Below are 20,673 nucleotides of genomic sequence, written 5' to 3' on the forward strand. Positions count from 1 at the left end.
TTTAAATCATATCACTCACCCGCACGATCCATTGTACTCAAATTTTCCTTGATTCAGCTGCATTGCTAAATCTGCCAAGAGAGACAATTTACTCACTTTCCTGCTGGATAATGCAGATCATGAACTAGATCAGAAAGTAAGACTGTTTTTCCAGAATAATAAGTTTAAATAAAAATTTAATGCGTATAAAACCCACATCTAAGAACTAAAAGGAAGCAACAGGAAAACCTCATATTTTCCACAGGAGTAACAGCTTTACCAAGAATTATGAAGTCCATGCTGTGCTTAGGAAAAAGTCTTTCCCTGACTGTCGAAGTAACAACTGTGAACATGTCAAGTGCCTGGGATGGGATTTCCATCATCTAACTTTTGGTATCTGCAGTGCAGATGTCCACATTTCTGCAGATCACTTTGAATGACAGAGGGATGCAGGAGCTTCAACAGTGCAAATAACCTCAGCATAAAAATACCAGAGGAGACATGCCTGAAGAATTATTCCACACAATGACAGCCACCTGTGATGAAGCTGTCTGCAGCCTGCTGTCTCAAAGAAGGTGAGGTGCATGTCCCACTGGCTTTCTGTGGACTTAGTTGAATAAAATACCACAGAAAGAAACCACAAAGATCACAGCAGCACTGCTTAGTTTAAAAGCATGTGAGTTTTAGTGAGTGCACTGTTACAGCACTTGTATGGGAAGACATATGAACATGTAACAACCTCCCTCTCATCCAACCCTCTCCAGAACTTTGTAAAAAATGAAATGTTTTCCTGCAGCTTTCTACTGACACAAGAATAAAATCTCCTGGTTTAGCAACAAAACAGGTATTTCTCTTGCCCAGCTGACTGTACCTTCAAAGGGAACAAAATCTGTTCTGTTGGTGCTCTGATGTACAAAATACAAGATTGCCCTATGCCCCTCCCAGTTATTACTGGAGTTACTGGGCAGCTGTAACATTGATTTCCTCAATCATCTTCATGTTGACAGCACAGCTGGATCAGAGAAGAGGAACACAGGCAAGTTGTTCACTTCCACTTAGACATGAACTACAGTTAGTGTGGAATAGGAAGGGGTTGGGAATGACATGCAGGGGGCAGAGGCAGTGCTGGGAGCAGAGTGAGCCTTGTATTTCTGTTCCAGCCTCCCTGGCATGTCCACTGGAGTGTTCTACAAGCAGCAAATTCCAGTGTGTCCCTTCTCCTCTTCCTCAGCTGGTGAACCTGGGCACAGCTTTGCAGGACAGAACTCAGGGGATGACCAAGAGGAGTGTCTGCAGGACCAAAGACACTGTTCAGGGAGGGGGAATGAGCACAAAGCACTGCCACAGCCAGAAAAGGCAATGGGAAATGGGTCTGTTATATATCTCGCTGAAGACATTCCTAGACAAATTAAAAAACCCAATCAAAATGACAGAAAGCCTCCCTGCTATACTCACACCTTCACTGAACAGGAACAGTACATCTCCTCTCAGACCACCCTGTGGAGAGGCAATTCCATTCCCTGGCATCATTCTCTCAGCTGGGATCTCTGAGCACATGACTGCTAGCACTTCACAACAACTGGTCTAGAAATGCATTTGTCACACAGTCATTACTTTTTACCATCTTAATCAGTGCACTCCATCTTTGCTGTGCAGACAGGCACCCAACTGTGCCAGAGCTGTGTTTTGTGAAAGCACTGATTTCCCTGTAATTAACACTTTTTATTAATAAAAACCATTTCTGTGGGAAGATGCAGTACTCCATTATTTTTCCATAAAAGAGGACTGAATTTTCCTTCAGTGCAAGGCTGTTTTTATTGCTCCTTGTCTTACGCCTCCGTGATCCCACCCCGCTGCATTATTCAGCCATATGTCTGCTGCCTCCAGAAATGCCAGCAGCAAATCCACGGCATCTGTCTGAGAGTACTGCCCAAGCCATTCTTAGGAGTGAGGGTCCCTGGTCCTCGCTGCCTACCTGGGGTCTGATAGTTCAGTGAGACCATCTGGCAGCCGGCGTTCCAGAAAATCTGAGGCATGTAATTACTGGAATCCACGCGGCCTCCCTTCGGGTATATCCGACTCATCTGTCTCTTGTTGTAACTAGGGAATTCATCAAGGAAAGTCAAACAAAAGCATCACAGACACGCAGAGGCATGTCCTGCTACCTTCAGCATTTCAGTATCAAAACACTCCTCTTCTGTTATTCACATTATTTCTCCTTCTTGAGGTACTTCCCCTTCTCCTCTGCAGACATGCAGCACTAAATCTAGAAAGGGGCACTGGTTTGTTTTAGGACTGGTAGGGAAGGTGGATGAGGAGGTGAGAGGATACTTCACAAACTCAATGGCATGAGTATTTCAAATCTCACTATCAAATCTTAATTCAAATCTCACTATTTCTCCTTGCATGAGGTAGGAGAAATACCCCCTTTCCCTCTGCAGACATGCAGCACTAAATCTAGAAAGGTGTGCTGGTTTGTTTTAGGACTGGTAGGGAAGTGGGATGAGAGGTGAAAGGATACTTCACAAACTCAATGGCATGAGTCTTCAAATAGCCCAGTCCGACAGATTCGTTGAAAGAGGACATGTTATGGTGAATGTTACGTTCTAGAAAGAAAAGACAAGATGTTTTAAAACACTTCTGTAATGACGAATCACAACTCAAAATCATGCACTCTAACAGCAGGACACAGCAGGTTTTGGTGTCTTTCCCCATTATCTATTACTCATAGAATCAAATTACAGTGATGAGAAACTTCATAGAATCAAATTACAGTAATGAGAAATTTCATAGTGTTTCTGACTCGCTTCTCTGTTTCTCTCCTTGGGAAATCAACAATATTTTCCTTTTTTGTTTAGGACAACATTGTTATTCAGAGCCTGCACTGTGTGGTAGATAAGGCAAACCAACATGATAAATTGTCTGGTGTGCAGTATCAGCTCACTGCTGCCCGCTGTGACAGCTGTGCTCACCTTACTGCAGAGAGAGATGAACTAAAAAAAAGCATTTCAAAAGAATTGGAAAGGCCCAAAGAATAGAACCAACCTCAACAGCTTCCTATTCTCCCGGTAATTTACTGACTCCATGTGGATGACTAATGGAATAACATGCTAACTTCACATCCAAGGAAACAGGTCTACAAACATACTGATGATGGTCATTAAACTATAAAAATCTTACGCCTTTATTTCTAAATTCAGGCAATGTAGAGATTAAAAAACTACCTAGGTTAAGCAAATACTTGTATTTCATTCAACCTTTTATGTTACCTTCTGCTACATCGAAACCTTGAAATTTTACAGGTTGAGCATAGTTGACCATTGTTGATAAATATGGATGTATATTGGTTGTGGCACCTACATATTTGTAAGATGCCATCCACGCTTGTTCATCTTCCACAGTTACTAAACCCTGGAAACACATTAAAAAGAACAATCACCATTTCTGTGTGCAAACACTGCTGCTGGGTTTTTCAAAGGTGGGACAAAATTATAGCCAAATCTGCAGAAGGTTAAAGACAGTGCAAATGAATACAAGAAAAGTGGAAGTTTAGTGCCACAAGTTAAAATTTATTTTCTTGCTGATATAAGACTCTCAGTGTTACGGGATGCATGCAAGAGGGCTGATGATAGAAAAGCTCCTAAGCAGTGGGTAAATATTACATGAAGTTAGTAGGATAACACTGGGATAAAAGATAAATATTCCAACAGCTGGGAGATAATGATCCATCTTTCTCAAATAAATTCCAAAAACTGTGATTTAATATGCGTTTTCTGATAGAAACTGTGTGTACTTGGCACTCAGCAGAAGTTCCTCACCACCAGAACACAAACGGGTTCCACTATTAATCTTTATTAACAGAAGCAAACCAAAACGTAGGAACCACAGCCTTCACTGGACAACAGAAGTCACAAGACTGACAAGAGACACAGTACCAAATTCCTGTTCTTATCCACTTCAACTGACAAAAACCTGAATCCATCACCTATAGAATGTGCACTTTATTTATACCTGAACTTGGAGTTTTCTACAAGTACCTCATCTGCTAGAAACCCACACCAGGAGGCACTTATTAACTGGCTCTCCCTGTCCAACATTTGTCTCTCCCTAAACCAGTTTGAAACACATTATTTTCACTGAAACGAAAAAAGAAAAAAAAAATGTCTCTGTCAAGCTAAGCAATCTCTGCAAATTCATCATGTTTTTCCCACATGTGCATTTTTGGTGGCTCTCCCACCAAAAAATCTGCCTGTAGGCTGACAGTGACCTTCTGCTGGGAAGTCCAAAGTGTATTCAAACATTCAGACTGCAGCTCAGCGTTTGCAGAAGCTCTCCCTCACCACTGACTCAGGAAACAGTCAGGAGGAGGAAGCTCTACCTTCTGGGAAATGCAGTTCACACTACTGCAGCTCATTTACTCCCTGAGGTGGGAGAGCAAAGGAAAAGTGAACCCACTTACCAGAATTACGGCACCTCTGCCTGCCAGGCAGTGCAGACACCCCCAAAGAATGAAACCCATGAGAACTGGAACCATTTATGCCTTGCTATGAGATGATTATAGTCACAAGGAACGCAATTTTGTGACTGCACAGAATGCCTGAGCTAGCAGAATGAGTGCAGGTACACACTTGTATGTGCATTTCGGACTGAATTCTACTTCCAGCAGCCCGTGAAATCAAACTGACACCATGTTTTAATGCTGCTCATCAGGGCTCAACCCAACTGCTTTTCAGAAATGTGCATATTGAGGTTTCACAGATCTGATCCCAAGATATGCCCACAGCCCTGTGTTAGTAGAAAACAGGGTTTTTGGTTTGTTGTTTTTTGTGGGTTTTTTGGGTTTTTTTTTTTTGTTACTAGGTCAATAGCTGTTAAGAGAGCTTAGGTCAAATTCAGGCCAAATTTACTCAATAAAACCAGTTTTTTCCAGTGTCTTAACTTTTGAAAGGCCATTAACTGAGGAAGAACTGACCACCCATCTCCTAAAACCCAGGGCTCTTTGAAGTGCCTGCTGGTGACTGCTCAGAACAGCTGATCATATTGACCTGTCTTGATCCATCCACACCAAAGGAGCCCCAGGGAAAGGGGAGCCAAAGGGATTGTGATCCTCAGTGCCCTGGCAGTGGCACCCTGCAGGCACAGCTCTGTGACTGCATCAGTGACACTTGGCTCAAAGACAATGTACCAGCCATTGGTTTTATCTTATTCCCCCTAATTTTTAGAGTAGGGCTGTACTCCGCACTGTTCACAGCTTTAAAGCCGTGAGTTAAGAAAGGGGCAAGGATGGAATGTTTCCTGAAGTCTGCAGAAACAAAGGAATGGTTACAGCAGCACTCCAGCCTTGTAGGGGATAGAGAAGACAAGGGGGAAAGTTGATCTCCACGTCATTTACACCTCCCCACCCCTCAAGAAAAGAAGCAGAACTCACTTAGGAAACAACACAGACTGAAACAAAGTGTGGTTATGAACAGGAGCAGCTTGAGTGAGAGAAGAGGAGGAGGAGAGTGGAAAGAGGTGGGAAGAGTCTTACAGAAGGGATTCCTGGGAGAAGATAAATGCAGAAGTCCCGAGGGGAAGCAAAAGGAAGAAAGAGAGAGGAAAACAAAGTGCAGTCAGGGTAAGGGCAGAGGCAAGAACCAAGCAGGGATGATACATCTCAGCAGCACTCAGGTTTCCCAGGGCATGAGATCAGATACTTCTAAGCAGGCAAAGGTCATGCACTCCTGCCTGTCCCCAGATTTTCTGACAGCCCTGACCCCAGTATAAAAGCACAGCAGAAGAGGCCCTAGAGGACAAAAGGAGGTAGAGTCACTTTCAAAAATAGGTGTGGTGAAAACTGAGCATAATATTGTTAATCCACTGAGAATGCATGGTAAGTAATATGCATGTTATATATAAAGCAATAAAATAAACTACATTACATCCTGTGTCACCTTTTTATTGTTTTCTTGCTCAGAATCTTCAACAGCCTGAGGGAAAAAAAATATATATACATTACCCAAAGAAAAAGCAATAGGAAACACTCACAGTAAGGAGAAAAAAAATCCTCAAAAAACTAATACATTCAGCAAAAAGTAAACCCTTTTCCACCTTCCTACAAGGATCATCTGTTCCATACACTTTCAAAACTTTGTAGTCCATTCCAAATTTGGGTACACAAGATCTGAAACTCAGCCATGGGAATAGGATGAAGGATGCCAGACAGTTAAACCCAAACCAGAGCTATCACTAGATGCTGGGGACAGGAAGCCTCAGAGAAGAATGAAAGAATAACACACCCAGATAAAGATAGCACAATAAAGATCATCTGAGCTGGATGTGCAAACTGCCAGGCTCTGAAAACTGAGGGTTAACAGTGCTGTGAGCTGTGCTTGAAATGTCCACATTGGAGAAGGCCTGTCCCAAGATGTTATTTGCAATGCAGCAGTCTGGTGTCTGCCTTCAATTAAAAGCTACCAGTACTGAGAATCTCAGGTAAATATTGTCTTGGCACTGAATGTGCACTCCTGCAGAATAAAGATCAAGTCAGTGATCAGCAAACAAGCAGAGAAGTTCCCAAGGACATGTGCTGAGGATGAGCAACTAATCTGGAAACAAACAAAAATCCTCAAAACAATGACAACAAAAAAACCCTATCCAACCAAAACACCCCAACACATTCAGGCAGTTAAGGACCAGTGACTTAGGAAATGCAAAGAAGTGAAGTGATATTTCAGTGGGAGGATCCATAAAAGCCCTGAGGAAGCAAAGCTGATGACTGAAGAGACACCCAGAAGGCAGGGCTGATGGCTCTGGTACTGCTGCACACACACTGCTGTTTTCCACTCCCACACTGCTGTCTGCAGAAAGACCCAAAGGAAACCAAGGAGCAGGGAAGAAGTGCCAGAACACTTGAGTGGCAGAGGAACACAACCTGCTAAGGTACCTTAGCCCTCACGTGTGGGCTCTTCTCTGCAGCAAGCAGCACTAATGCCCCCAGAGCCAGAGCAGCTCTGAGTTCCAATATCCTGTGTCTAATCAGCATCAACTAATACTCAAGTTGCTGATAAATGCAATGGTCAGGCGTGAGTGGAATAAAGAGAACCTCCTCCCTGTGTGCAGCTGGTGCCTGATGGAGCCCCCTGCCACACCCCCCAGCAACTGGGAATGATTGTCCTGTTCTGCCTTTGCTGCTGGGGGTGGCAGAGAGCCCTCCCTAAGGGTTACCATGAAACATGGTGCAGGAAAAGCCTGCACTGCAGACACAGAGGGCAGCCCTGCAAACACACTGCTGAGCAAGGAAGATCATGTTCCACCTCCTATTAGGATTCTGCACCTGAGATGCAAAGTGAAACACCAGAGGCTGGAGCAGGAAACTGCTTGCTGCCTTTAATTAGGATTTCTGATGGAATCCTCCACATGTATCCTGTTCCCTACACACTGATTCTGTTTCCTCAATGAGTACATATCCCACTATCCTACCTGAACAAGGGGACAGCATTTTTGGCTACAAAGCTCTGTGTTCTCATGAACCTGAAGGTAAGGGGCACCTGGTGAAGATCTCGGGTTTGAATCTTGTGACAAGTGCTCTGATGTTTGCACAAAGCAGAGTGCCTTTTGCAACAGCCTCCATGGAAAGTTTGCATAACAATACATATGAAAGAAGCAATCTCACCTTTTTGACACTGATGGCAACAGCTTCTTTTTGACTGTAATCATCTACAGTAAGGTCACTTCCAAACTTGTACTCAGGATGAGCTTCCTCTTCCTGGTCAGCTGCACAGAAGACAAAGAGGATCAGTGCAAAAACCACAGCAGCAGCTGCTTTCTTTGCAAGGCATGAAACAAATGACAGTTCCATTCACAGGTTTGGGTTTGGCATTTTTTAAAAACAGGGATAAAATCCAGGGTATTAGATTTCTAAGAGTTAGTTAACTGTTTCCAAGTGCAGTAAATTACAGCTAAGGCCTTGGGAAATAACAAGCAGAGATGACAGAGTTCTTCAAATAAAGATCTAAGAAGATGCCAGTGGCCAGGCTTCTTGAGTGCATTGTTGAGCTCCTTGTGTGTCCCCACTACAGGGAATTGTTCTCATTTGCTTTTAAGGTGATTTTCCATCACAACCTACAGTACTCAAAGTGAATAAGTAAAGGGGAAAAAAAAGTCAAAGAAATGAGAGGAGCAGGTGGCAGGCTAAGGCTGGGACATTCACTGTGACACAGGGCACAGCCCCTGGGTTCAGACACTGGCAGCTGGGGAGTGATTTAATCTTCTGAAGGTGCACATTTTAAAACAGACAGGGTGGATCACACCCCAAATACGTGTATTTTTCTCTGCTGGCCACATCACTGGCTCAGAGCTGCACATTTACACTGAGGACAGGCAAGAAACTACCCTCCCACCCCTCATTTTATCCTTATAAAGTGTAATGCAGTAATCCCCTCTGATGCTGACACAAGTGTTAAACACAGTGACAATATGTGTTTTCAAAGCAAAGAACACAACTTCTTAGTGTCCCTCTCCCAGACAGAATGAAAATCTGATTTGGCTGGTGCTCTACCACAGCTTCTGACCAATAAATGGAAGTTAAAATTGTCTGGGGTGAGGTGGCAAGGCTGGGGTCTGGACAGATGCCCTGCACCGAGCCCAGAGCTGCTGCTGCTGCTGGCACAGAGCACAGGCACAGGGTCAGGAGCACCCAGCCCAGGGATCTGCCACAGGCAGGGTCTGAGAGCCTCCTCCAGGAAACCCTCACCGCTTTCTATCTCCTCCTCGTTATCATCCTCCAGGATATTTACAGGAGCAGCAGTTTCCCCAGCCTCCATCATCTTCTTCAGAGCATCAAGCTGTTCTGTTAACATGAAAAATGAAATGAAATTAGTCGTGACATGAACAGTTTGTAGCACAAGAAATACAAGAGAACCATCACAAATGATTCCCTGCTCCTCAGAGCATTCTGTTTAATGAGTTCTGACTTCTCAGCTGGTAATACAATGTCACACAGTAAGTAGCACCAATAAACCCAGACTGCTGTTAGATCTGAAAAGTGGTCAGTGAGGGCTGTGTCCAGGGCTCACTGAAGTTAAGGGAAATACTTCACAGAAGCACAGAATCAGTCAGGCTGGAAAAGGCCTCTGAGAGTGCATCCAGCCTCTGCTGAACCACCACCTCTGTCACAGCCAGTCTCCCCTAAACTCCTCCAGGGACAGTGACCCCCCACCTTCCTGGGCAGCCCATTCCAATGTCCAACCACCCCTGCTGGGAAGAAATCCCCCCGAAGTTTCCACAGACTCCCAAGGTCTCTGGAGCAAGCACATCACTTCCTCACAGGACAAACAGACTGCTGCCTCTTAGTGCTTGGTCCCTGCAAATGGAGGCAGAGTGCTTGGATTCCCAGCTGCGTTCCCATGTGCACCTCAGCCAGACAGGAGGGGCACAGCCCTGTGTGACTGCAAGCCAGTGCAAGGTCTGGGAGCTTATCTCTGAATGGAGAAGGAGCAGGGTTTATCATTACAGCCATACTGGGAACTAATACAGCTACATTATTGTTACTGAAAGGAGATAAATATCACAGCTGGCAACACCAGCAAGAAGAGCAATTTGAAATTCCATTTCATTTCATGCTTATCCTGGAAGAACACAGCAATGCAAACAGACCAATGTCAGCAGAGTTGACAAGAGATTCTATCTGCCTCATATTTCAGCTCAACCAGCAGTCTGATAAAAGTGCCAGGATTACATTTCTGGGGCTGTCTGTGCCTGTGCAGCGTGCTGATACCAAGGCCTAGACTGGCACTCACATGAAACACAAGGGCAAACCAAATGTTATTTACATATAACTCCTATTCTTCCAACACTGAAGTACAAACAATCTGGAAACTTTGGTGACAAAGTCTGTTTGTGGTGATCTGGGCTTTTGTTTATTCAGTATTTGACAAACGTTACTTACTCTTTTCTACTTCAGGTTTCAGCCTTTTATTCTTTATGAGAATCTTTCTTCTGAGGTCATTGGGAGATGGTAAGGCTTTACCTTGTTCAAGCTGTAAAACAATTCAAAGAAAACGCTCAATAATAACAACAACAGCCACTTGGCCTCCCTGTCCCTGTTTGGGATGTGGATTTTAGGACAGTCTGCTCTCCTTCTGCAGAGGTAAGCCAGACCCCTGCCGTTCAGCAAGCCCTGCGTGCTGCTGCCCCTGCAGCGGGCAGGGTGGGCAGGAAAAGCACAGCTCCAGGGGTGCCGCTGCCAGGAGCCCCCCTGCTGACAGGTAAGGCAGGGTTCTCCTTGCCGTGGTGCCCCAGGAGCCTCTGCAGGCTCGGGGAGATGGCTGGCACCAAGAGGTGAGAGCCTGTGCCAAGGAGCACGGAGGGTGTGCAGGAGGAGCAGCAAGCACTGAGTACAGGGTGCTCAGTCTGAAACACTCCACGTGCTCGTGAAGGAGTGTCTGCTGTCACCTCCTGCCATGCAGGGGAGTGAAGTGCACCCCACAGCCCAAGTGAGACTGCAGGAACTCCTGGTGCTTGATTTAATTCTTAATGCACCAGTGGGGTCATGGACTGCAGGGCCCGAGCCGGGGCATCAAACATGCACTGTGCAGCTGAAAGAAGAGGTTTCCTCAGCTGAGACCATGCCATTTATAATTAATTGTTATAATTAATTGTTATAATTAATTGTTTCTAACCAGTGACTGGCAATTTCAGAGTGACCTGCAGAGCCAATGCACGTGGTGTGTTTTATGTAGGTGCTGATATTACACCCCACAGCAAGGGGGGATTTCCCCAGGCTGCCTGGCAGAGCCCTGCACAGAACAGATTAAACAAACCAGATAAAGACAAGTTTGTGCCAAAAGCACAGCCACCCAAAACCACTAGTCACTTCTGAAAGCACAGGACTGGCACTGAACAGCACTAAAGGTGATATGACCTCGGTTTGTCATCTCTTTTAAATAAAACTAATACAAAAAATAGAGAAACTGGCACAACATAACATACTGGATGTGTTTCTAGAGGCTGCTTCAACAGGAGATCTCCAAAAAGATCTTCACAGTATTTTGACATCTTGTACTGTTGATATTTGCTGGAAAAGATTATGCCAGTTAATTTTTAAATATAAAAAAGAAATCACTATCACTCAGCATAAAAGAATAATGCTAAGTAATGGAGACATCCCAAATTATATACTGCCCACTTTGTTTCAACTGAGAAGTATTATTTTACTGTAATTATACTGTCAATAAAAGTCTATCATTTGACATAGATGAATTTAACAAGACCAAAAAGGTAGAATAACTGAATCTCACAGAGCTAATGGAACATCCAAATACATTTCACAGCTTTATCACAGATAAAAATATTGCTACTATTAAGCTACATAAAGATTGACTAGTGTATTAATGATATATATTAAGTGACATTTAGTATGCCTGCATACCCCCCAGTTTTCAAGTATCATATCACAGTATTTTAAACCAAATCATCTCTCTCAGACAATACACCATTTAAAAATTAACAATGGGCACTACACACCTGCAGTGATTTTCAAATGAAAGAATGACAGGGTACTCTGATGTAACAAATGCTGTTTCCTTAATGGCTTGAATTACATCCTGCAAAAAAGCCACACCAGCTTACAAATCAGAATGGATCACATTAAAAACATAACCAAAGGGATTTTTTATTACCCACCCCACGCTGAGAAACAGAGGGAAATGTGCAAATGAAGAGAGAGGGAGAAAAAACCTTGCTCTTGGTGCCCCCCAGAACCTCCCTGCACCTGCAGCCATCGGGGGGAATTCCCACTCCCACAGGAACCCCTGCATCTTCAGCCTTTTCCACAGCTGAGGAACTCCTCAGGCAGCAGAGAAGTTATTTATTCTGTGGTGCAAAGAGCCCCAGGGTGTGAAGAAGTGGGGCAAAAGCAGCAAGCCTGCTCCCAAGGCAGAAGGAGCACAGGAGAGGGTGGTGCCCCAAAAGAGCCCCAAAGCCTGGTCCAGACCCCCTGCCCTGTCAGTGCATCCCCCAGGAGCAGCATTCCAGTGCTGAGGAATGAGGGGAGGCTGCCCTGCCTGGGTTCTGCTGGGCTCTGCTGCCAGAATTTACCTTGAAAAGGATGTCGGTGCACATTGCTTTCCCATGGGTTATTATTGGCTCTTGGTCTTCACCTTTGCCATCCCAGCAGTCCAGCTCGACACACCTGATGATCCAAGGAAAATAAATGCAGTGTTTAATTACAGGTGAGCTACCTGGCACGTGTTTTAGCAGCGATGGTCAGAGCAGTAAGTTGCAAATCAGTTTTGGGCATTGCACAACCCCTTCTAAGCTGTACACGTGCTATTTCTATAACTTTGGATACACCGCCTTAAACATGGCATGTGTGAGTCAGTATATTCTCATCTGGACAATAATGCCTTCAGCACTGAGCCACTCTTCTTGTTCTCATTCTAGTAAGTCAAGAAATTAAGCAGGAAATCATAAATTTCCTGATTCTCATTAACATATTAACTTTGCCACTATAAAGCAGAAAGCCCTCTGAAATTCTTCAGCTGTCATTCTGAGATCAAACTTTGCTAACTTTCTCACAAACTCTCTCCTTATATCAATTTCTACATTCCTCTGCCTGGAATTGCTTCTGTGAGAAAAATAAGATTCTTAAACAAACACATGTATTTTCATTTGCCACACTAACATATTCACACATTCACTTGTACAAAACATCAACACCAAGGTACATTATGCAGTATTTTTAAAGTATTAGATTCACAAATACGGATTATCTCCTGCTTCCAACCTGCATCCAGCCAAAAGCACTTGTCTGTACATCTCCACTGAAGACTTGCCCCCAAACTGCCTGCCTGTTAAATAGGTATTGTGAGAGGAGCTGATGAAGTAGTGAGCCAGAGGATGGTCCATCTCTTGGTACAACTCCAAACGGTCCAGGAAGACGGGGGCATTTTCATCTGACATCAGGTACCTGCAGAACCCATCGCTGGATATCACACCTGAAGGAAGGAGGAGGCACGGGAGTCACTGCCAGGAGTTTGGAGTCCACAGCACTCCAACCACCTCCCAGAGCAGCAATTCCAGCACAAACCTGCTGTTTACACAGGTTCCTGCAGGCAGGCTGCTCTCCCCTCCCCTGCTCCAGGCTGCCCAGCAGCTGGTGCAATGTGCCATGACATTCCCAGAGAGGCAAACCAAAACCAGCTCCACACCTGAGGTCCGGCTCTCACCACGGCAGGGCTGAGGCACAAAAGGAGGTGAAGAAGGCAAGCAGGTGGTGACACCTCCTCAGAACAGTCCCAGCCATGCTGATCTCTGGGACCTTTAAAGTCAGGGCCTGTGAGCCTGCATGGGGCAGGTTTCTGTGGCCCTTTCCTCCCCATCACATTCAGTCCTGTGCTACATCGCTGGCACCCAGCTCCTGCAGGGACTGCTCCCCACTGAGGGACAGGGGCACATGAGAACCTCTGCAGTGCTTCATTCACAAACCATCAGGGAAATCTGCAACACCCTCCAGTCTGCTGTTTGAAGTACCTGTTCATACCTTTGTAAATGAGAACAGAAACCTACAATGACAATGCACACACAGGCATTCAGAACACGGAATTCGTAACACCTCTCTCTTATCTGTCTGCTGGTCTATGCTTCAACAGAGCATAAAAAAATACAAATCGAGGTAATTTTTAATGAAACCAAATTGGGAATAATTACTATAGCAATATCAGTTTTAAAGAGGCCAAGAGTCTGAAAAATGAAAATTATCTGTGATGGGATAGAAGGGATTACTCACAAAGAGCTGCTGCAGGGAATGGTTACCTGGCACGAATTTTGACATTGCTTTCCCTGAATTTATGAACACTCAGCTGTTGTAAATGCAAGGTTGCAGCAGTCCTATTTTTATTTTCTTTAAGTCTATTTTTCTCTAATACAGAGAAGTGGAGTGATCCCAGTTTCCATTCTACTTCTAACTTTCTGAAAAAATCCTCTACTGGAGCTTAAATTTTGTGTGCTTGGTGTCAGCCAGGGGTGAACTGCTCCAGAATGTTTTACTCAAGTCCTCTCAGCTGATCCTGAGTATGAAAGAAAGGGGGCAAAAGGGAATTGTGGACTTGAAGAATGGTTTTATTTTGTTATCACCACGTACTTTAAAGCTGCAGCACAGCATATCTCAGAGTTTGCACATATCTCACAAGGAGTGTGCATCATCCTGTGCAGAAATGTCACGGCTGGATGGGTGCTCCAGACAGAGCACAGCTGAGGCCCCAGCAGCCTAAGAGAGCTCTGTGTGCTCAGCAGCTCAGACTCGGTGTTTCTCACCAGGTTTGCTGGGCTTTGTGGTGTCCCTGTCTGGTTACTGACCTGCCCAGCAGGAATTGCTCAGCTTTACTCACTGCTGCCCCTGAAATGTCACTGAGGAGGGGTCAGCTGCTTATTGCTGCTGCCTTTTGTATGTTCTTCAACTACATGATTTAGCAAAAAAAAAAAAAAAAAAAAAAAAAAAAAAAAAAAAAAAAAAAAAACAACAACAAAAAAAAAACCACCAAACAAATCAAAAAATAACTACAGGAAAAAAAAAAAAAAGGTTGTCCTCAAGTATTTTGCTCAACAGCAAAGTTTTATCTAAGAAGGGAAGAAGCTGAAGAGAACAGCCCCTGCTGAGATCCCTGGAGGACTTCTACTGTTTTCTTGTTATTTATTCTCCATAACCCCATCCCTGCAAAAGGTTTTTCACATTTATTGAAAACCTGATAGAAATAAAAATCAACCAAAGAGGCTAAATAATTAGCCATGGCTGAATTTTTTTTTCCCATTTTAGATTTATTTCCACCTTCAGAAAATATGTTTTTACACCTTCCATCCTAAGCAGGTGACAGCCACATTAGCACAGCTTCCTAGTGTGAAAGGCTGCCCAATTTGCAGATCTCCTGGGACACTTCTCCCTGAAAACACACCAGACTGAGGAAAAGGTACAGTCACATTCCAGAAGGGAGGTACAGCATCCCAGGTGCTCATTTTTGATACAGCTGGCACAGATCTTCTGTCAGAAGAGCTTCTAGTGGAAATTTTTCATGTTATTAGAACTTTAATGTTAAAAAAAAAGCAGGATCCTTAAAGAATTTGGAAGTGTTGGTTTTTGTTTTATTGTTTTGGGGGTGAGATTGTGCTGGTGAGTTTTTTATTTATTGAGAAAAATACCTCCCACTTCAAATAGCCAGTTCTGAGCCAGGCTGCTGCCCTCAGGCACTGCAGAGAATATATTGTGGGAAGGTGGATGCACATGGAATTTCTTTTTTCTCTGTGCACTTGGCAGAGCCAGGCAGCCTCTGGGCCCTGAGCACAGCCAGGTGCACCCTGCCTTGCTGCTCTGTATTCACTCAGTCCCAGCCTCTCCCTTTCCTACCAGGATTTGCAGCCACACTCTAACCTGGCTCAGGGTCATACCCCTTCTAAAAAAAGCCTGATTGTGAAGGGGAGGTATCTTTTCCAGCAGAGCAGTTTCCTGGTCCAGCACCCTCCACAAGTCCTTGTGCCCAGACCACAGGGACTGCAAATTCCCTTTAAAAGCCTGAAGGCTTCAGAACAAATTCCCCAAATGCCCAAACCCAGTGAACTCTGAATTCCCTCCCCCATTTACCTTTCCTCCTCAAGTCTTCATCTGGCTCATATGTCTCAATTATCTGCAGTGCTCTTTTTGTGTCATAAAAGGGAAATAAAATTTCATTGAGCCGAGGATCTCGTTGATGCTAAGGTGAGAAAACAAAAGAATTCAGCAAAGCAATGTAGTGCATGGCTATCACCCAAGAGCATTTCATTACTGCAGATGAGAAAGAAAGAAGTGGACATTTAAAAAAAAAATTAAAAAGCAGCCCTAAAATTTACAGACTGCTCAACAGCAACTTCAGCATTAGGCAGAAAATATCTTTATCTTTCATAAGAAATGTAGGCAGTTTGATCACAAAAATATTTTTTAAAAAGGAAAATCCAGTGCAATCATATAACTGGTCTTACTGTTGCTTATTCATAAAAATTATGACTGCACATGGAATCTGTGCAAATGAGATGTTGAAAACAAATAGCTTAAAGTCCCTTTGTAAATTCTCTCTCTCATCTTTTTTTTTTTGCAAAGTGACAGACTTGACTGGTGGCACTGCAAGCATCTCTCCAAAAATGCAAGCCTTACACAATATCTACAGCTAAAGAAAAAAAGTAAAGCTATACTATAAATACAGAATTTGAAATCTGAGTTTAGAAATATGCAAGTACTGGATGATTGTTTGTGAATTGTGGAAACATTGTGTTTTTAGCTATTCAAAAACCAGCATAGGTTCTTGGAATAAATATGCACAAGAATTTCACAGCATCATCTCTTAATTCACAATAATTTATAATATTAGGATTTCATAATATATGCTATGTTTAGGTACAATTTAGCAGGGATTTCTAATAGACTAAAAAAATTCAGATTTTTTTATGTTTTCACTTTATAGTGTGCTATGTAACTTTGTTTTTTTCTCCATGCTGGATTAGAGCTGCACACTGTGTGCCTGATTCTCCGTTGACAGAAATTTAAAACCAGAATTGACGGAGTAGTGGCATGTAAGCAGATACAACAAAACAAAGAAATAAATATGACTGTGAAAACACTCTTTTACCCCAGAGGGTGCAGAGTTTCCAAGCTTTAGGTTGAGCAGAATTCAGAGATGTAAGAGGCCACCCCCATGCAGGCAGTCAATAATTTGGAGTGGACAGGATGTGGTGACACGGCTCACACAGCACCATCAGCATTTGCTGTAATTCCTTATGGGGAAACTTCTATAACAATTTATTTTTTCCACAAGAAAACTAATATCCAATCCAGTCTCTTTTCTTACAACCAATCCAGCGGTGATTGTGCTGAATAAACTGCAAGCAGTGACAAGCAATGCCCACTGAAGGCTGCAGTTAGGGAGGGTGTTCCAAGGGAAGCCTCTGGCAGTGCGCAGCACGTGAACACAGCAGGCTGTCCAGGCTGTGGGATGCCCAGGAACACTCAGATCCAACACCACGGACAGCACACGAGGCAGGACACACCAACAGCACCACAGCAGCATGCAGCAGCTCCACGGGGACAAAGGACAGGCTTTACACCCTCGGTGACAAAACAGCACCTCCAGAAATGGTCGGAAATGGTAGGGAAGGTTCTTTGCTCAGGAAAAGGGCTCTCCCCACTCGCTTCCCTCTACAGTTAGTAATGAGCAAACAGAAGAAAATAAATGGGATAAAGCAAAAAGTCTCCTCTTGAGAAAAAGTCCCAGAGTTACCAGAAGGAGCTGAGAGCAAAATATTCTTCCAGTAGCAGTGATCACTGCTCATTACTGATCCTCCAGAGGAGCAGAAGGGTATGCTTACATTCTCTTTGTTTAAAAAACAGAGTTGGCAGCAAATAGAGATCTACTTTAAAAAAGTGATAATGCTCTCGAGCGTCCTGGGGAAACGTTCTGCACCCAGAGCTTGGTGGCACAGGGAACTTGTGTTTTGTTTTCGCCAAAACCTGAAGTGTGAAATTTCATCTCAGGAGAGAACGTGCCCCCGGTGCAACAAAGCTGTGTTTGGCTGTCCTGGCTACCCCACCAGGCAGGGCACCTCAGAGCAGGCATCCCAGCCAGATGAGGTGAGCTGACTGGGAACAAGGGGAGAAAGGGTGCCAGGGGGTCTGCAGGGAGAGAAATGCTCACTGTGCCTCCCCAGCCCCTCGGAGCGGGCACAGACCGAGACACAGCTCAGTGCCCTAAAACCAGCTCTAACTAAAACCAGCATTTGCCCTGCGGTGGGGAGAAGGCCCTTTTGGGGAGATGAACAGCTGGGGGATGGAAAGAGGGAGTGGGAAGGAGGGAGAAAGAGGAAGAAACTGGAAGAGAGAGAGGGAGCAAGGACTTGGGAATAGGAAAGGACCTCCCCATACCTGCCTCCCAAAAGAATGGATGAGTGCTGGTCAGACTACTGGAAATTCCATTTAAACTGTTACTTGCCCTGTTATTTTATTGCTGTAAATGAACTGCAGGAGCAAATCTCAGTGGTAGTGATTTCAGTCCCTTTTCTACTATATTTTCTTTTTTTTTTTTTCTTTCCCAAAATCTGACTTTAAAAATAGGAGATCTAGACAAAATACTCAGTGCATGACAACAATTAAGTTTCTAAAAACTTCCCAGAAGCTTTAATACCGAAGCACAATTAAATCATCCGTCAGCCAGCAGCATTTAAAAGTCAACTAGAGACAGGAGTTTGGAAAAACTCCAGGAAAGCTGCTCACTCTCCTCTCATCCCCAGTAACATATCCTCATGCTCTCTTAAAAACCCATAACACTTGGAGCTTCTGCAGCATGCCTTGGAGGTTACTTCAAAATAATTTAAGAGTCTGGTGAAGAGCTGCTCTGCCAAGGAGCTCCCCTCTCCTGTGCAATGATAATAACCTTTTGATACTTGCCAGCATCAGACACCACTGCTAACTGCAGCGCTGGCCAGCAGCCAGGGGACAGAAATGATCCCTCCAGGAGGCACATTCCAGCTCCTTTTGTGCCTTCAGATGGTGACCGAAACTTTAAACTCTGCTTGGAGGCCAAAAGACCTCCAACACAGACCAAAGGCATTGGTTCAGTCACCAGAATAAATGGCCTTCCCTAGAAAAAACACTTGAGTCATTTTTGCCAGCTCTGGTCCTGAACCAAAGGGGCCCACCACAGGATTCCCAAGTGCAAAATGTATTTTGTCAATACAAATGTAGTCAAGCAGATGCATTTTTCCCCAATACTACCTATAATTTTCCCTAATAATACTTATATTTACCTATATAAAATAATGCTTCTAATTCTGTAAAAAGAACTGCTAAAGACACACAAAATTGAGAGCACACCAACTCAATTTTTCAATCAGTTACTGGAGATAGGGGGTTTCAATTTTAAATTTAAATCAATTTTAAAATAAAGATAAAACAGTAATTCACCTGAAAGTGAAGAGTGACACTAAAGAAATCTGAAGCTAACGTGGTTTAAAGTGGGGATGGGGCCATGTCCTTCAAGCACATGGAATGTAGAATGCACCTAGCACTACAGGTGAGCTGGGCTGAGGTGCTGTAAAGGATGATTTACCATTTAAATCACAGCTCTGCCCTTTCTCTCCCAGTGCAGAAGCAAGGATGACAAGCCTTAGCTCTGACCCCAGCCCTGCAAACACTCAGACACTGAACTGTGGAAATAGCTGTGATCAAAGGATGTCTCACAGCAGTAAGCCTTGCCAACAGATATGAACTAAAGCCCCAAGTATGTAACCCCAGCTATGTAATCAAGCTGTTAATCTTCTCTCTCTTTTCTTTTTGAATACCCTTTCTAGAAATAATTCAGGTTTAGTGAAGAGTAAGGCACATGTTCTGTACTGAAAAATAAAATTATTTTCTAAATTTGATATATAGGGAACTTACAGCTTGGATCTTCAGACTGAAGTATCCAATAAATAAACATGTATATATATATATAAACATATTTAAAACTGAACTATAACTAGTAAAGCAATTTTAGATGGAGAGATTTTTTTTTGGTAATGCACATAAAAATGTCACATAGTGAGGCTGGCAGCTCCCCATGTTGAGGATGACAATAATCTACTGGTACAAAACCCAGTGGGATGTGTCTGTTTCCCATGGGTGTGCTCTTGTCAAATCCACATACTGCATTTATTGCTGGAATTGCCAATGAGCCCGTTTTCTATAACTTACTGTGCTTTAGGAATAGAAAGGAGCCAAGCCCACACTGTTCATTGAACTACTTCACACACTCGTGATGCTTTTGAGAAATGCTAAATACTTCTGCCAACAACTGAATTCTGGAAATACAGCAATAAAAATATTTCCTCCTCCTATTCTGCACACATGGTATTTTAAAAATCATACACAAACACTTAAAATACCCTCTCAGCTCCTAGATGTGTAACAGATTGAAATACTGCTGCTGAGGAGAATCAAATCCCTGTTTGTAAACACCTACTTCAGGTTTTCTGCTGTTCTAGAAGGACTAGCAGATATACTTGCCTACAGGTAAAAGAACTGCCTGCAATCCAGTACTGGGGGCATTTCAGTGGAATGGAACAGCATAAACAGCATAAAACACACAGGACACACAGCACAACACAGCAACAAGCAGCCAAGAGACGCAGCTGGAGGCCGAAAAGCAGAAAGCAGAAGGGCACACGGGGCTGGGGCTGGGTTTTGCCCTGGATGTTCCCACAGTGGAAGACCAGCAGGTCAGGAGCACAGCAAAGCACAGCACGGGGCATGCAACGGGAGCTGCAGACAGACTGGGAGGGGAGTTAATGTATGAAAAAGCTTACTTCATTTAGAAAGCTCACTAATTGGTCTACCGTTAAATAATCAGTTTTGTCTCCATTGCTGAAAAGGAATTTATTAGAGAATGTGAGTTTTTGTACACGATGCTACAGTAGGTATGATTTACATGTTGACATTGTTGATACTTTTAAAACCACCTCCTATCTTGTACTTGAACCTAGCTCCATAATCCCAAAATGAACAGTCACAGAAAACATGCTAACTGTCTATGCTTGCACAATATACCTCCCACAACATACCTTCCTACCCCTGAACAAACATTACAGCATAAAACAACATGTAAGTCCTCCAGCTGAGAATAAATTTAGTAAAGAAACTTTTCAAACTTCAAATTTCTTACT

At 43.7% G+C, this 20,673-nt stretch overlaps 1 protein-coding gene across 2 annotated transcripts in view; it reads right to left on the reverse strand.

The window, feature by feature from the left end:
* The window catches only part of PLCB4 (phospholipase C beta 4), a 182,383-nt gene that overhangs the window by 41,602 nt on the left and 120,108 nt on the right, over nucleotides 1–20,673 (reverse strand). For both annotated transcript variants that reach the window (XM_041474004.1, XM_041474005.1), the window contains 14 exons: nucleotides 20,317–20,374; nucleotides 15,593–15,701; nucleotides 12,746–12,956; nucleotides 12,058–12,151; nucleotides 11,485–11,564; nucleotides 10,951–11,035; nucleotides 9,908–9,998; nucleotides 8,714–8,809; nucleotides 7,634–7,734; nucleotides 5,913–5,948; nucleotides 3,249–3,390; nucleotides 2,501–2,585; nucleotides 1,955–2,079; nucleotides 20–71 (listed from right to left, as the gene is read on the reverse strand). In XM_041474004.1, the coding sequence (XP_041329938.1) occupies nucleotides 20–71; nucleotides 1,955–2,079; nucleotides 2,501–2,585; nucleotides 3,249–3,390; nucleotides 5,913–5,948; nucleotides 7,634–7,734; nucleotides 8,714–8,809; nucleotides 9,908–9,998; nucleotides 10,951–11,035; nucleotides 11,485–11,564; nucleotides 12,058–12,151; nucleotides 12,746–12,956; nucleotides 15,593–15,701; nucleotides 20,317–20,374 (1,365 nt within the window). The remainder of the gene's footprint in view (nucleotides 1–19; nucleotides 72–1,954; nucleotides 2,080–2,500; nucleotides 2,586–3,248; nucleotides 3,391–5,912; nucleotides 5,949–7,633; nucleotides 7,735–8,713; nucleotides 8,810–9,907; nucleotides 9,999–10,950; nucleotides 11,036–11,484; nucleotides 11,565–12,057; nucleotides 12,152–12,745; nucleotides 12,957–15,592; nucleotides 15,702–20,316; nucleotides 20,375–20,673) is intronic.

This window comes from Pyrgilauda ruficollis, unplaced genomic scaffold, assembly GCF_017590135.1.
Source record: "Pyrgilauda ruficollis isolate IOZ18807 unplaced genomic scaffold, ASM1759013v1 scaffold31, whole genome shotgun sequence".
In the NCBI taxonomy this organism is placed as follows: domain Eukaryota; kingdom Metazoa; phylum Chordata; class Aves; order Passeriformes; family Passeridae; genus Pyrgilauda; species Pyrgilauda ruficollis.